Source organism: Tachypleus tridentatus, chromosome 10 (genome assembly GCF_004210375.1).
Source record: "Tachypleus tridentatus isolate NWPU-2018 chromosome 10, ASM421037v1, whole genome shotgun sequence".
Classification (NCBI taxonomy): Eukaryota; Metazoa; Arthropoda; class Merostomata; order Xiphosura; family Limulidae; genus Tachypleus; species Tachypleus tridentatus.
The window spans coordinates 181,317,816-181,336,044 of NC_134834.1; the positions used below are offsets into that span (position 1 = coordinate 181,317,816).

Sequence of the window (18,229 nt, forward strand, 5' to 3'; positions counted from 1 at the left end):
CATGCCAGGCCCTTCTCAGTAGACGTATTACACGAAAACCAAACGAGAATGTTACACGCAATGAATAACAAATACATCTTGCAATATCGTAATGTGAAATTATTATTATTGTCGAAAATTATTATGAAATTATAGTTAACACGAACCACTTACAATTAATATACAATATTTCCAGTAATATGAAATTGCGACTAAGACTCCGTCTTTGTTGTTAACCAGCAGAACAAGTTCAAGTACAGATGTGTATACACATGAATTAGAGCCTTTAAGGTCGTAAACCCATTACTCCTTTATTTGGTTCCGTGTTACTAAGGTCGTGTAAGTTATTTTTGGAGAAGCTTTTGAACTGGTTCCAAAAACTTGCTCTATTTTTCACAAGGAAATCTACCGCAACATTATTTTCTAAAAGTATAACACTTTGACTACGATTAAAATATTGTCGGTATAGAAAATCATTTTTTTTTACAAATATTTATTAACGTAAAACTTTAATGTTTTATTCTTCGAACCGCTTGTGACGCAGAAATCGACTCTTATTGGTGATTTCGATGTCTGCACGTGTTGTTGTGATGCCAATAAACGTGTTAGAAGGAAAAGAAGAACTTGCGTTATAACGAAAATGATCAAGTCAGAAGAAAGACAAACAGGAATGGGTTCGGACGAAAAATATAACAGCAAAATAGGAAACGTGCACAGACTTCCAACTGATTGTCATTCTGAGATGTAAGAACAGCCTACCTCTTCTGGAAATATCTCGGTTTTTGTGGCCTAATTTACTACGATTGCAATGACTGGAAGAAAGCTACGACATATGCTCTTATTTGTGTGTATCATCAGTGGATTCTACGGGTCAGAAGGTCAAGGTAAAAAGTTTACGTACCTTAACAAAAACAAAATAAATGTATGTTTCTTAGTAAATATACTTTGAGATCAAAGTGTTTTTAATGTATTTTACTCTCACATACGTCACGCTACCCTTCCCCCTTATATTAGTTACTTAAGACACATAGAAAAGCTATAGAAATCATTACTCTTTTTAAATTTCCCTTACAAGTCATAATAAGAAAGTACAACTGTAGCAAAAACAGTTACGATAATCCCACAAGTTGTGTGTGTGTGTGTAATGTGAGGATATATCTCTGTTTACAGTGATTGTTTAATTACAAACCAAAAGGTTTTGTAACGGAAGACCAAAGACGCCATTTACAGAACATTATCTCAATTTCACAGAATGATCTTTCCAATTTCAGGTGCTTTAAAACAAGAGTTTGTTTGTTGTTAAGCTCAACTGTGCGCACCGGGTATCGAAAACTGTTTTTCAGCGTTAATACTTCAGACTTATCGCTAATAAAAAGAGAAAATGAAAAAAAAAATATATGTATTATTAAACAACAAAATAAGAAATACTAACTACACTTATAGCCTTTGAATTTTGAACTGTTAGCATCACATAACAGAGAATTGTAAGAGTTTACGAGCTTGAGACATGTACGCATCTATTGACTACAGAAGTACATAAAATATATCCAAAACAAGACATTTACAAATATAAAAATCAAAAACTGTTGTACCAATACTAGTACTATTGTTTAAATAATACAGTAATAACAACTACAATGACGTACGATACATGTTTATATATGTTAGAGGGGGAGGAGGGTCCACATTAACGTGCAGGGTGTAAACCAAATGTAAAAGTAAAAAAGGCTACTCAGGCGAAGCGTTGTGTGTTCCACTGTATTCCTTCTTAATTTTCAGTGTGGAATTATCTTTATTACACAGAAGTAGTTTTACATTCGAACATTTTCCTACTATATCACTCCAAGAATGGGAAACATAATACATTTTTGTTTTGGGTAATGTCTGTTGACCGTTACAAACCACTGAACCTTGTTTTACTTGGCAATAACATGAAATTTGTAAATTATGAAACGAGGCAGTAGTCCTCCAAACCACTGGTCATTTTGCTTTATTAGTGGAAACCAGTTATGAAGTGACACTATTAGACGCTCATTAACCTGTTTAATTAACACTTCAGTCCTCCCATTAACACATTCAAACCTCCAAATGGAGTTATCTTCATGCGTTTATTTTTCTCGCTAGGTACACAAGTTTTATTCAAGGGCATAAAATGGATATTTACATATGACAAGTGAAGCCTCTTGAAATTCAACAATATTATAAGCATCAAAAATCCTACCAGTGATACCTTTCTCTGTGTGTCACGATACACAGATGCATTAGATTATAAACCAGAAGCTATAATTATCATAAAACATTTTTAAATCAATGATATGGGAGTGTAACCCCTTGTCATGTTTACACTCAGTGTAAAAAGTAATGTGACTGTAGACTAGATGGCCGAGATACCATGAGAATTTTTTATACGCTTGTCAGCTTGTTCGTTTCAAGGTTTGAACATTCGTATACATTTCAAAAACAAGAACATGAAGGTGTCACGTGTGTCACATATTGGCAAAACAAAATGATCTTGTATTTTTTCAAGTGAAGGCTCTGATGTACATCAAATAGAATAAATCAAAAGTGATGATGATGAATATTCTGATGGCACTTACTCAGTTTCCACTTCTGTCAGTAAACTGAGCACTAAACCCAAAACTGAACTGTTAATTACAAGGAAGATGTTTTTTAAATTTAGTTTCACTTAAGAGTTGTTAATAACAGGAACAAACTGCCAGTACCTTATTTCTTCACAGGTTTTAGCTAATTACAGCATAAAGCCAAATAAACTTAACAGACATTAGGAAATAACACAAACAGCAAGCGTGTTTTTAAAGTGACAAATGAAACAACTGAAAGAGAAAAGCAACATACTTGAAAAGCAAGTCAAAAGCCTTGAAAGCTTCTTTAGATGCACCTTATTTTATTGGGAAATGAAGGAAGCCACACAAGACATTAGTTCCTCCTGCTGTCATAAAAATGTGCAAGTTCATATGTGAAGAGAAATATGGTAGAGCCCTTCAGTCTATCCTTTATCGCATGACATAAAAATGCAATTTATATCAACCTGATGAAACCGAAGATGTTGCAAATTGAGCTCAGCTTCTGGTATTTGTACAATACTATTACAATAAAAGAGTGTGATGAGTGTGTTTTGTCAAGCATTGAAAGAAAGCATTACAGAGGCATCTTCTTCTGTTGATAAGTTTTCATTACAAACAATTTTTCTTGGAATAACTGTGTTAGGGTAAGCATTAATGAGGCAACTACATCTGCAGAAAACAAGAAAGGGTTAAGAATCAAAGTGCTCTAGGTGTAATACTTGCACATTGAATTATGCCCAAATTAGCACTAGCTTAAAAACAAAGGGCAGCAAGACAACGAGTGTTATAAATTGTGGAAATCAAGAGCTTTGAACAATAAGTTCCTACTGCATACAGAAGTACACTGTTGTCTTATCAGAATGCACTCAGTTACACTGTACTGCTAAAAGATTTTTATTAGACTGCAAACCCATGGATTAAAGTGGCTTCTGGTACTGATATTTTCAATCAGTTCAACACTTCTCACTGCACTGTTAGAAGAGCAATACTTTACACCAAAGTGGTAAAGCACCTGCATTTCCCAAAAATCTTGTGCTGAAGCAAAAAAGTGTGAGAGGAGAAACAGTCAAGTTTCCTCACTTCAGTGAATTTTGGAAAAAATGGATTACAAATAGAAACAGCATCTACAATACCTCAAAAAACTCCAGTGTTAATTTGAATATCAATTCTTTCAAAGGGAAACTAATTGTATATTCTTTCATTGAAATATTTATATTATTTACAAACTTTATGCACGGATCACTCCACACACTTTCAATTATCTTTCAAGGGTTTAAGATTTAAAAGAAACTTTAAAAATCCATTAATCCAAATGTTTATTTTTACTTTAATTTCATTATACATCTGTTTTATAAAACTATTTCCATTTTTCCTTTAATCTTAAAAATACATACAGTAATAAAATTATTTTATCGAACCACTAAAGGTTCTTGCATTGATTAATTGTCAGGTTTCGTGTAAACATCAGTGTTATTTTCAACCTGCGTGGCCAACAAAGATTCTTTCACAATGCATCTAGTAATCATGCCTTTGATCTTGAATAAATACATGTTTTTCTTCTTTTGCTTGACACAAATCTTTATATTAAACATTGCATACATTTCATTAAAATATAAATTCAAACATTTGTTTTGCAAAACTGCATAATAGTAAGCAATCTGAATAATACTGATGTTTATTATTACATTAAAAGCAAATATTTAAACCTTTTAAAGGCTTCCACTAAATTAGTGAAATCTTAGTTGCATTTCAACACTGAAAATATATATTTCCAGACTTACTTAGTACTGTTTACTAACTGCTAAACAAAGTAATGCTCAATTAAATCCCATCCAAATTTAAATGATAGTTTTACACCAAAATATGAACTTTTGAATATTGAAAGTAAATTGTGGTATTCAACAACAACAAAAATACTAAAACAATTGTATTTTGTTTTCTTATGTACCAAGAGTCATCTGGAAATGTTGAATGGACAGTTCACGTACCAACTCCACAACAATGTCGTGCCTACATTGAAGCAGCCCTAAAAGATTACTGGACAAAACAAGTACTTCCACCAGGGGACATGAAACAAGATCACAATGTTCTTCAAAAACCAGCAGGCTGGGTACCAAATGCAATGAATTCACCAAAAGAAACAAAAGCAATTCCTACTAAAGAAGTTTTCAAAAGCCCAACAGAAGACTTAATCATAGAAGATAAATCAAACCATTTATTACAAGCTGACAACAATCCACCAAATCAAGAAAATATGATACAGTCTGAACAAGACCCAAGTTCTGAAATAACATCAACAACCGAAACTGAAGTTTCATATCCACATTCTGAAGACATAAAAAATTTTCAACAGCCAGAATCAGCAAATTCAGAAGAGTGTGTAAAAGTTTTCCATTCTCAAATCACTGATGTTCATCAAAACAGTGGGAGTTTTCAGTACAAAAAAGATATAATTGAAGGTGAAATATCCACAGAGAGGGAAAATCTTGAGAATGAAATGAAAAGGGCACAAGTTAAACCACGAGAAACAAATGACAGTCAAGAAATGTTATCCAAAGAGTACGAACAGTTTGAAAAAGATAATGAATATAAACCGAAGCCATCTCAAAGTCCTGAAACAGCAGTAGGAAAAAATACAACAATGGAGTTAAAAGACAAATTTAAAAATGATATCATTAATAGCTTAGAAGAAAAGGTAAAGTGTGCATCAACTTGGTTATTTACCTTAAAACGCTTCTTGAAGGAGACATTTCATAAATAATTAATGGAATATAATTTGTTTTTAAAGTTATGAGAGACAAATCTCTCAATGAACCATTTGAAGATCTGTAATATTTTCTGTGTTGGTTTGATCAACAAATTTGTGTCAGTAGTTGTTGATTTCGATTTCTTAAACAGAAAACCAAATTATATAAATGGAAGCTATATCTATACCTCTTTTTCTGGGATTTAAAAATAAATACATAAATCCATTACATCATTGGTATATATTAGTGCATTCCCAAAAGCCTAAATATCAATTAAAAACCTGAAGTTTTGAACTATAAATGGGCAGTGGTTTGTTCTTTTTATCTGTTACACAAGAATGTATTATTAAGACTTCTGTTGAAATATATTGCTTAGGAAGCTACCAAGGAAAGACAGTCAAAGGAAAATACAATAACTGATAAAAAAAGTCCAAAAAAATTGCCACCACGATCGAGGAAACATATTGTCCAAATTTTGCAGCTGAACGAGATTGGCACAGAGACTGACAAGGAAGAGAGTGACCTAATTCAAACTATATTAAATGATATGAAGAAAATTTACAACAATGCTATTAAACCCTTAGAAAATCTGTACAAGTACAGAGAGATATCAGACAGACAGTTGGGAGGTTAGAATTTTTTTAACAAGATTTATCTAAAAAAGATATTTTATAGCAACTGTTTATTATTTTGACTATAGATGCTTTTATACAGATCTTTATAATAAAGGTAGATAAAAAGTAGTTCACAATTACATTTTATGATTCTTTATTTTAAAGATATGTGTGTGAACATTCACCATCAAAAAACGTATCTGTACTACATGTCAACAGAAATATATTCTGTTGAGTTCTATAGTTTTTTCCTCCGTATTTGAAAAACAACATTCTCAAGAACTTCAACTAAAGTATGACATGGAAAACAAAATAATGTATCATCTTAATTTTATATTAAATAAGAACAGTTAAAAACTCAGTGTAAGGTACAGTAACAGTCTACTTCTAAATATTCTCCAGCAAACTGGAATGTAAAATATATTAACAAATGATAAATTTAAGATGTACTGTAACATTAATTATATGTGTATATATATAATCACACCCACACATTTATTTAATTTTCAGATTCAGAAATATTTGGAATGCCCATGGTGCTGTTTTTAGGTTCTTGGAGTTCTGGAAAAAGCAACATCATCAATTATTTAATGGGAAATGAAAGAACTAACACTGCAAGAAAAACAGGTATGGCTAATATTGTAACCAAGTGATTGTTTTGTTAATATCTGAAATGAAATCAAATAATTATATTATGCTTTAACCTTTACATGCCATTAGTCAACAAATACATTTCTATTGTTTAGAACAGGTTTGTTCATTTCCTACAATATATATACCTTTGCTTATATCATATCAGGCCTAGAACCCCTTTTTTGCTCCTACCTACCTATACAGTTCTCCATTTTGTGCAACAGTTTTTCTGTAAGGAATCGAATGAACCAATTGTAATGAAAGTAACAAAGGATCATTTACAATTAAAAGTGATACAATGTTAAAATCTTACACAAGAACTCAGGTAGACTCCCCCTCTACTTGCCATAGATGAATTTAATGAAATCAGACAGTTAAAAGTTTGGAAGCCAGTTCATCTGTCACTGCCACTGGGTGCCAAATTAGCAAAAAGATGTGTAGCAAAATGTGTTAATGCAAATACAAGTAGCGCCATTAATCCGCGGACCAGAAAACCGCGAAATCACTTAAGCCGCTGTAGTAAGTCTTGTCCCAAAATTTTTGATGTATTAAATCTACTACCTGGCTTTTTAAAGTTTCTCACACTCTCCTTGTCTTTATAACTTCAAGGGGATATTTAAAAAGGATTTGCTTTAATTTGGGAAATAAATAAAATATATTACAATAGAAATCGACCGTTAATCTACCTTATCCGCTCTCTATGTCAGCTTTATGAAGGCCGCCATTGTTACCAAATCACACCTCTCCATACATTAAAGTTAATCCGCGGTAAATCCGTGAAAAAAGTGATCAATAATTAAAGTATTACTTTTAATTCGATAATCCGATATTTTTATGGAATTGTATAAACATTGGCCACAAACCCAATAGAAATCACTTCAGTTTCTGAATTAATAGTGAGCATATCATATTGACATGGCGGCCCGTATGTAACACGGGAAGGCAAAATTTTACAGGGAAAAGCGAACCATCGCAATGCATTGGTCGTTTGTGTTAAAACGGCACTTGTCAATTGTATCTGAATATTATAACGGTCACACAATGGCCCGGATGAGGCTCCTCGGCGGAGCTGTTGGCGACTTCGGTCACAAAGGTTTAAGCCGCGGTTAAGCAGGTTGACCCTCCAAATACCGCGGCTTAACGGCGCTCCACTGTATAGAACCAGCATTTGAAAATAATGGAAGGTGATTGGATAGCCCATGTTCCCGTTTATAACATTAGGTTTTAAAGTGCATCGTTGCAGGATAACTTTACTAGTACCTCGATATATTGATTGCTCACCAGTTTATATTTTTTTCTCCCCATGAAGCTCCTGAGCCAACAGATAGTGTGTTTACGGTGATTTCCTTTGGAGAAAAATCAGACATGTTGGATGGTACAGAGTTAGCAGCAGATTGGTCCTTTGCTAGCATCCAGAAATTTGGCCAGTCCTTCTTTGATCATTTCAAAGGAATACGAATAAACCACCCTCTCCTTAGAAAGGTAGGCAAGTATACTAAGAAAAAATCATATATACTCCTATCTGAATTCACAAGTATTTCCTTATACCTTTTAATATTATGTTTATATATTTATGTACCTGATCAATGGTTTCACTAAGACTTCTTCGGAAATGGAACAATAAACAATATGAAGGAAAGAAATTTTATTTAATGTGCAAAATTAAAAGCCAGTTTTTATCCTGGCCTAATGACTAGCGTACAAAACTGGTTACCCCAAAAATTGCCCGAGCATTAGCAGTGTTTATAGTTGCGTTTCCTCAGGTTCATCGTTTTTCAACCTTTTCGATAACAAAGATCGACTTTCTGCCTCCCTAAACAGTCACAAACCACTAAAATGCCATTACAACGAAAACCACTGGGATTTACACGTGATTATTTTGTCGATTTCGTTTGTTTTCGTGAAATCTTGCGTACGTCGTTGACTGGTAGATAAGAGATTGTGTTATCAATCCAGATGTAGGGATTAGTTAAACATTTTTACTCTAACAAAAACTGTGCAGTGGCACACAACACTGTATTATTGTCGGTAACATGGTGGTACAACAGAATAATCAATTTTAATTAACCTGAATAAAACTCCTAACAAGAACGTTCATTAACTCCCCAAGTTTCAGTTAACCACACGATTTATACAGTTACTAAAGTGGACCACAACTTTCCATCTATCAAAAAATGCTAAGACCGACAAGACTTGTTTAAATAAGCAGGACAACAAACGTGGAATGATGAAATCCACGTCATGCAAGTTGCGTAACTAGTTGGTTTGCATTTCACAAAGCAAAGCAACTACGCTATCTGCGCCTTGCTTAACTGGTCTGCCTGTTTCTCTCGCTCAAACATGTCGCTCTCAGGCAGCGTTTGTTTCAAAGTTCAAATCTACACAGTGGATAAACTGCACTCTCGCTCACTGGCTAATTGTTGACCTTTCGGGATGTCTGGAGTAACAAACAAATAATTAAATGTAAATTTTAAGTTATAATAAATGTTCAATATCTTTGAAAAATATGCATTTCAGTATCGAAATAAGTGTATGTTTGATTGGCTAGAGTTGTTAGCTATTCCACATATTTTAAAGTTTTTGGTTTTCAAAGTTTGGTGAATATATTTTCCTTTTGAAATACCAAATTGATTTTTGAAATAACATTCAACAGTATTGTACGATATATCCAATCATTTTACACACACAATGATAGTCACAAATTCAATCATTCCCAATGTTTTTATTCATGAGTCTCAAAGAATATTACTTGAAATTCAAACTTCATATGGGAGCGACTCTGAGAAAAATGTATTTTGCAACAGTGTTAATAAACATATCGTTTAATCTATTAATCAAATAGCAAACATTTTGTTAGTAAACTAATTCTGATTCTCCCACGTATATAAAAACGGGCATTATTTAAGAAACTAAGTTTAATTACTTCTTGTGTAGAAGTGGGGATAGATTTGAATCAGTGTAAGCCCAGTATAACATATATTAGCCATTACCTTTAACACTAAGCCTAGAAAAACAAAACCTCAAGAAACAAAGCATTCTTTGTCAATCAAAGCTTTTGATAAATGCCTTCTATACGTTACAAGAATGTTCTCGAATAATATATCTATAAAAGCTTTCATGTGCTACAGAAACATAAAAAGTATGCAAAATTCTTAAGCCTAAAGACACCCAGAATACGTTGTTTGGTTTTCCTTTTTGTCCATTCTCAAGCAGAGTATGGTCAGTAACGTGGAAACCGAATAGAACACATTATTCACCATGTTTATCCAATCGCATACTTATTTTCATTTAAATCTACCTTAGTTTCAAAAAGTGTTCTATCACATTCTTATGGCAGATATTCCTTACTATACGTCAAATAAATGGCATCACCCACTTGGTGAAGTAGCGGTTGCAGTATATATAAAGGAAAAGATATGGCAATCCTTGTGGTATATAACAATAAGTACAGCTTTTAAGCTTCTAAAGCTATCACATTGCATTTTCACTGATAACACAATAGCAATATTTAAAATCATACGACAAATTTAAAAAGTCTTAACATTGCCTTTTTTAAAATTCAAAATACCCTAGATAGAAATTTTTTTATTCTCAGTGATGTCGAGAAAACCCACTTGTAGAGAAATATATATGCAAAAACGGCTCGTTTGGGTTGAGAAAATATTTTACACAGAAGAGCGAACAACGTTTCGACCTTCTTCGGTCATCGTCAGGTTCACAAAGAAAGAGGTAACTGACCGGAAGCTGACCACATGTTTGAAAGCGATTGTGTAACTGAGTGTCGGAATGTAGAGGGCGGTGTTAGATGTTTGAATATATAATTTTATTTATTTTATTATATTAATATAGGTATAAAGGCGTTCCTTTATATTGGTTTATTTTGGGTTTAAGTTGTTGTATAAGTAAGGCTTCTTTAATTTTGCGTTTGTTTATGTTTGTTTCTTTATTTAGTATTTGAGTGTTTTCTATGGTTATGTTGTGTTTATTTGACTTGCAGTGTTCGAAAACGTGTGAAGGTGACTTTTTATGTTCTTTGAATCTGGTTTCCATTTTTCTACTTGTTTCTCCAATATAGAAGTCGTGGCAGTTATCACATTGTATTTTATAAATAATGTTGGTGTAGTGTTTGTCAGTGTAGTTTTTACATAGTATAGACCTCAGTTTTGTGGTATTAACTGGAATGTCATATTTTGTTACTAGTTTTTGCCAAATGTTGGTTATTTGTCTGCTGACGTCAGGAATATATGGTATACAGCAGTATATGGTTTCGTATGTGTTCTGTAGATTTGAATCCCGCAACCGTGTCATCTACATATCTGTACCAGTATAGTGGTGGATGTAATGCTGTGTTAATTGCTTGTGTTTCAACTTGTGTCATAAAAATATTGGCTAGAACTGGTGATACTGGGTTGCCCACGCTTAGGCCATTTGTTTGTATATAGTTTTGGTTGTTGAACATGAAGTTTGTCTTTATGGTGGTGAATTCTATGAGGGTTGCTAATTGGTTACTGGGAATGTCGATAGTTGGGTTAGGGTCTCGGATATAGAGTTCTAAGACTATCTTGCAGGCTTCAGTGGTTGGAACTTCTGTAAAGAGGGATATAACATCGAAACTGGCCATTAAGGCTTTTTGATTTAGATTAGACTTGAAATTAAAAGTCTTTGATGAATGAGCTGGCTGATGTTACATATTTGGAGAATAACCATGCTATGTATTTACCAAGATTGTAATTAAACGATTCATATGTGGACATTATTCGTCGTAATGGACAATCTGGTTTATGAGGTTTGGGGATGCCGTATATTTGTGGTGTGCGTGAGTCGGTTTTACGTAGATAGGAATAAAGTGTTTGTGAAATTGTGTTGGCTTTTTTCATTTGTAGTAGTAATTTGTTCAGTTGCGATGAATTAGACAAAATAAAACAATACTTCATCAACATCAATAAGTTTCCTCCACAAACCGTATAAAACATTATACGCACACACCTAGATAGAAAGCAAAATCAACCAACAAAAGTAAATATATCTCACGAATCAAAAAATCACGAAACCATATACTGCTGTATACCATATATTCCTGACGTCAGCAGACAAATAACCAACATTTGGCAAAAACTAGTAACAAAGTATGACATTCCAGTTAATACCAAATTTATTCAAAAACCAGGCACAAAACTGAGGTCTATACTATGTAAAAACTACACTGACAAACACTACACCAACATTATTTATAAAATACAATGTGATAACTGCCACGACTTCTATGTTGGAGAAACTAGTAGAAAAATGGAAACCAGATTCAAAGAACATAAAGTCACCTTCACACGTTTTCGAACACTGCAAGTCAAATAAACACAACATAACCATAGAAAACACTCAAATACTAAATAAAGAAACAAACATAAACAAACGCAAAATTAAAGAAGCCTTACTTATACAACAACTTAAACCCAAAATAAACCAATATAAAGGAACGCCTTTATACCTATATCAATATAAATAAATAAAATTATATATTCAAACATCTAACACCGCCCTCTACATTCCGACACTCAGTTACACAACCCCTTTCAAACATGTGGTCAGCTTCCAGTCAGTTACCTCTTTCTTTGTGAACCTGACGATGACCGAAGAAGGTCGAAACGCTGTTCGCTCTTCTGTGTGAAATATTTTCTCAACCCAAACGAGCCGTTTTTGCATATATATTTTTTCTTCTGTTTATATTTATAATTATCTACTTGTATATTGATCAACAGTGGTCTATTTCTTGGAAAGTAAAACTAGGAACTATAGTTCAATTATTCTGATAAAGGGCAGGAACACGGTTTAAAAGGTACAACAACTAAAGGTCTTAATTTTGAAGGAAGCTTATGCCGCCACCACCACTAAATTGTCAAAATTACAAACTATAGTTTTCTATAATTGCACAGGTATTTAAAATATTTTCTGATATAAAACCAATTTGAAAAATGAACTTTATCATAATAAGCTTTGTTTGTTTGTAAATAAACACAAAGCTATGCAATGGGCTTTTGTGCTTTGCCCACCAGAGGTATCAAAATCCGATTTCTAGTGTTAAAAGTCCGTAGACAAAAAGCTGCGACACATGAGTGTCGCAGTAAGCATTACAAAATGTTTCGATCTAGACGTTACTGAACAAAGGGAAAAATATTTTCAAATTTTACTTGTAATGTATAATCAAAAGTATCTAAGAAAATTAATAGGATACTTGCGTTATCATATATAATGTTTAACTAGCCAAATCAATGTATTTAGTAAACGTATATATGAATACAGAAAACACATGAATGAATATGTAATAGTTATTCGAACACCAAAACCGAGTTAATTCCTCCACTTGGTGAAACCAGTGTCGAAACAAGTCATTTGAAAAATTGCAACAAAAATTTACTTTAATATCATATTCAAATTAAAGGTAATATTAGAGAATCAACAGAAATTTATTTTGCAAATAAAATAGTTAGTGGTTAAATATAAATGAATGATTAACTGCTGCTAAAGAAAAAAATATTTTGCTGTATAAAACAATCTATATTAGTACTGCTACATTATTAACGTTGATACTGAGTTATACCTACAACTTGAAAACCTTTCCGCTTGCCATAAGTTCTAATCATATTCTTTAAGATTGGTTGCCTGGCACATCAAATTTTACTGTGTATATTTAAAAGATGTTCCTATTTATTTAATATTCTTTAATTTAATTCTCAGATAATTCATTTATATTGAAGTGATTCTATATTATCTTGAAACAACAATCCACAAATCTTTCCGGCATATTTTGAAATTTTGTTCCTTTCGGTCGAATTTCATTGTGCCCAATAAATTAAGCAATGTACAATGCGCGATATAAAGTGCGGATTATTTAAGGCTAACTGCACCTCATAACGGGTGGAGGTATAAAAATGCTAACCCCTTTATGTATACTGCAGACATGACCAAATTCCAAACATAATTCTGAAAAAAAGCTCTACTCTCGTATTACAACACCTCACAAACATCATGAACATTTCACTAGCAACTGGATATTACCCTGACACTTGGAAAAAAGCCATCATAACCACGATCCCAAAGAAACAAACCAACAGAACGAATCCAGATAATTTCCGTCCCATCAGTCTGTTAAGCTGCCTTGGTAAACTGTTGGAGATAACTCTCTTCATCAGAGAGGACTGATCCTTGGGGCACTCCTGCGGTTATATTAAATGATTTAGATATAGTTTTATTGACTTTTACTTGTGCTGTTCTATCTGTTAAGAAATTTGATATCCATTTAACTATAGTGGGATTTATTTTCAGGTGTTTTAGTTTGTATTTGATGGCATTGTGTCATACGCTGTCGAAGGCCTTTTTGACATCTAGGAATACCCCAATGGATCAGTCCTCTCTCCACTTCTATATATTATTTTCGTCAGTGACATACCTTTCCCAAATCTAACATACACGCATAATTCACAATACGCAGACGTCATTGCTATCTGGAGTACCTCCAGAAACCCAGTGATGGCCATGTCTCGCGTACAATAATCACTGAACAACGTCTCAACATGGAGTAACAAGTGGGGAGTAGTGTTAAATCCAACCAAAACACAAGCAATCACCTTCTACAAGAAATTTAAAAAAACAAAGAAAAAATCTAGAAAAAATCAAATTATCACTCGGAAATACGACCATTAACATGAGCAAAAACATCACATTCCTTGGTATCACTTTCGACACAAAACTAACATGGAAAAACATGTTAACAATATACACTCATCAATTAGAAAACGGATTTCACACCTAATGACTCTAACTAGTAGACAATCGAAATGTTCACCAAACACCATTATCCAAATATACAAGGCTTACATCCGTCCACTAATAAAGTATGGATGTCAAGTAACATACAATATGTCAAATAACACACTCCAGAAAATCCAAGTTCAACAGAACAAAATACTACCGTCATTCACGCCAGTAAATTATATACATCAAATCAGCAACTTACCAACACTAAGAAATAGACTAACGGAAATATCACACAAATATTATCTAAAAGCAGAAAACAGAAACAAACTAACGGCATCACTATACAAATTAACTAGTGCACCAACAAAATACATTTCACCTTACAACATATTTCAAGAATCACAAATTACACAACAAAATATCTAAAGTGGGTTTTCTCAGGGCACTCCCACAGCAAAAACATAGGCATTGGATTTTTAGATCCCAGCCCAGGCAACTTTATTGCCAGACCCTGATTCGGGTCGTTTGAGTTCATGTTCATATTTACTTTGACTTCGGCCTTTCGGGACGGGACCTGGCCGTTCTCTCCGATGCTGCCTTTGCCTCGGTCTAGGATAACATTAAGAGTGACCTCCTTCACCCAAAAAAAAAAAAAAGAGTCAAAAATTATTTAATAAATAAAAAAAACTAAACCTAATAACCTTTCACGAAAGGGGACGAAGAGGAACCACAACGTTCCTAAACACCCCAGTTGGAGAGAGAATTCTTACGATTTCTCTCTCTCTAAACTAAACCCCTGCCACGTTAGTTTGCGTTTGTGTATACTGCAGTAGCATCGGATATTCCAGTTCGTGCTAGTATACAATAATCAAAGTAATGATATATCACACAGAGTAGGAAATTAATTCATCTTAAAAGTTTTCTATGGTTTTCTATAGGAGTGAAAACGTCTGTTCTCGTTTTACGTGTGGTTCATGACAGACATGCCTCCCTCCCCCAAAAAAAAACAAACATATTCCATCCCCGGAAAATTTTCTGTGGACGCCCAAGACGACAGAATTAATTACGTAAGGCTAACATACTCAACACGAACGAATAATAGAGAAACATTCTCCGGTGTTATGCTTTTTTATAAAAATTGTTACCACAGTCTACAGAGACTTCCATTATACCTATTATATTCAGCATTATTAGTATAAAAACGTCCTTGTAAATTTAGAAAATATATAGCTACTAAGAAATATATTTGGAAGACCATTACAAGACAAAATTGTTTCGGGCACCAGCGTAAACTCACACAAATGCTACCTGCGCTAGTCATCCATAATTTTCAACTAACTTTATAGAAGATAACTGGTCCACAACACCTACTGTCAATTCCTGAACTACACTAACTGAACATTGGGATTTAGCTGTCACTTATAACGCACGCACTAAAGTGCAGAAATATGTTTTACAGCAAACTGACGCGAACCACAGTTGATATACCGACTGCCCGGCCGCCAAAATAACTATTTCATTATAATATTAGCATAAGCAAGTCTTACGGATTAATACAATTTTAACAAGTACATTACTAATAACACAGAATTTTGTAAAAAGTGTTGCCTGACTATGTAACTCCTAAGAACACTTCTAAACTTGTATGTTTTATAGTAAAACACAAGTGTTCGGAAAAATATTTAGATGGTACAAATGAGGTAAACCGTTTTACAATGTTTATTGTTACTGGTTGTTTAGGTAACCCTCGTAGATACCCCTGGAATCAATGAAAACAGAAGTCAAGAAAGAGGATATCCATTTGATGACGTTTTTCAATGGTTCATTGACCATGCTGACGTCATTTATGTTGTGTTTGATCCCTCAAAGCTTCAGCTGGGTTCAGAAATGGAAGCCATTTTAGGCCAATTAAAAGGCAGGGAGAATAAAACTCGATTTATTTTAAACAAGGCAGACACTATACGTCGAAGTGAAGTGATTAAAGTGATTGGACAACTTTTCTGGAACTTGTCGCCCCTCATGGAGAGTTCTCAAGCTCCCACCATTTATTCAGTTTCCTTGACTGGAAAACCTTGGCACAAGGGTGCTTCTGTTAACTTTCTAATGGACCAGGAACGTGCTCTGCTAGAGGAGTTACGCGAGACAATAGACGCGAGGGTTGAAAATAGAATTGCTTTCGCCCGGACTCATGCTATTCGAGTACGTAACCACGCAAAAGTAGTGGACTGCTACCTGGATACTTTTTATCGACACAAGTCTATTTTTAGCAACAAGAAAAAACTGGCTGACGACATCACAGAACATCCTTTCCAGTACAGTATTTTTAATGGCTTAAAAGGCCTAACGAATATCAGTCGTTATGATTCACCAGATCCACTCAAGTATCGAGATTTTTTTCGCCTGCACGTGCTTTACGAGTTTAAATCTCTCCCTTCCACGTGTAGCTACTTCTTAGGCTGCCCTATGGACAAACTGGACACCGCCATTGCTTTCGATTTTCCTGAACTTTTCGAGAAATACAAAAAACAGTCAAAAGTGCGATTATACCAAGAAGCAGAAGATGAAGACAGTGAGAACAACATTTAAGCCTACCTGGTGATAAGTACAGTTCGTAAGCACACGCTCATCACTAAAGGTGCTCGCGACAAAGAATGCAGCAAAAACAAAGCCAATATTAGCCTACCGCTGTTTTCTCGATGCTTATGAAATCAGTCTAAGTAGGTGATCATATACTGAGCCTATGCACCATAGAATATTACGACTTTTAAATAGAAACACTATTAAAGAAAACTAATTTCACATACTGGATTAATAAATACAGATTTCCAAGTAACCGAAATGCAAACTTGGACTAAATTATATCACTCCAGTACATATTATATTTCTTTATACACCCAGTATTAAATATCCCAAAGATCTGTTGAACATTTTAACGTCTAAAAATACGTTCCAACATTCCCAATCAACCGATATACTGTAGCAAACACTTTTCATAAAAAATAACATGAATTCATGCACTATTAGTTTGTTGTTATTTTTTAACTTCCAAATGTACAATGTCTGTTCCTTGTTACGATTTTGTGATTTTTAAGTTTTCATTGTAATACAAACAAAGTCCCTTGGATAGTTGATATATTTTACAGGTGTGTTGGAAGTCATATACTTTTATATACTGTATGTTAAAACAGAATTTGAAAACAAAATACTTTGGAGGTTTTAGCCTTAAAAATATGACGTTATATGTTGATATATTTTACAGGTGTGTTGGAAGTCATATACTTTTATATACTGTATGTTAAAACAGAATTTGAAAACAAAATACTTTGGAGGTTTTAGCCTTAAAAATATGACGTTATACGTTGATATATTTTACAGGTGTGTTGGAAGTCATATACTTTTATATACTGTATGTTAAAACAGAATTTGAAAACAAAATACTTTGGAGGTTTTAGCCTTAAAAATATGACGTTATACGTTGATATATTTTACAGGTGTGTTGGAAGTCATATACTTTTATATACTGTACGTTAAAACAGAATTTGAAAACGAAATACTTTGGAGGTTTTAGCCTTAAAAATATGACGTTATACGTTGATATATTTTACAGGTGTGTTGGAAGTCATATACTTTTATATACTGTACGTTAAAACAGAATTTGAAAACGAAATACTTTGGAGGTTTTAACCTTAAAAATATGACGTTATACATGCTGTAATAAAGTAAGAAAAAATAAAGTTACTGTAACGAAAAGTATATACTGTTCCTTTATATTCTATAATACAACTTCCATAAAACACACTTTATATTAGTTACAACTGTTAAGATTTTTTTTTTCTACGACACCTGTAGATGGTCTATAAATAATAAGAATGTTAATTATAATGCTGAGAATTGAACATTTAAAAATTTCGGAAATGTA

The 18,229-nt window shown here is 33.4% G+C and overlaps 2 protein-coding genes across 3 annotated transcripts in view; one reads left to right on the plus strand and one right to left on the minus strand.

Moving 5' to 3' along the window:
• Positions 1–18,229, minus strand: part of LOC143231063 (hsc70-interacting protein-like) — a 70,303-nt gene that overhangs the window by 7,566 nt on the left and 44,508 nt on the right. The gene's annotated exons all lie outside the window — the stretch shown is intronic.
• On the plus strand, positions 368–18,060 carry LOC143231061 (sarcalumenin-like). The gene is made up of 6 exons (XM_076465572.1): positions 368–863; positions 4,517–5,259; positions 5,688–5,940; positions 6,436–6,552; positions 7,868–8,040; positions 16,051–18,060. Exons 1-6 carry the CDS (start codon positions 788–790, stop codon positions 16,894–16,896), a joined length of 2,208 nt encoding a protein of 735 aa, XP_076321687.1. The 5' UTR covers positions 368–787; the 3' UTR covers positions 16,897–18,060.

What these genes read in the sequence shown, in the direction of transcription:
- LOC143231061 (XM_076465572.1), top strand. Translation starts at nt 788, where the DNA reads ATGACTGGAAGAAAGCTACGACATATGCTCTTATTTGTGTGTATCATC. An exon ending in TTAATAGCTTAGAAGAAAAG is followed by an intron (nt 5,260 to 5,687) that starts GTAAAGTGTGCA and finishes TATATTGCTTAG; the next exon opens with GAAGCTACCAAGGAAAGACA. An exon ending in ACCACCCTCTCCTTAGAAAG is followed by an intron (nt 8,041 to 16,050) that starts GTAGGCAAGTAT and finishes CTGGTTGTTTAG; the next exon opens with GTAACCCTCGTAGATACCCC.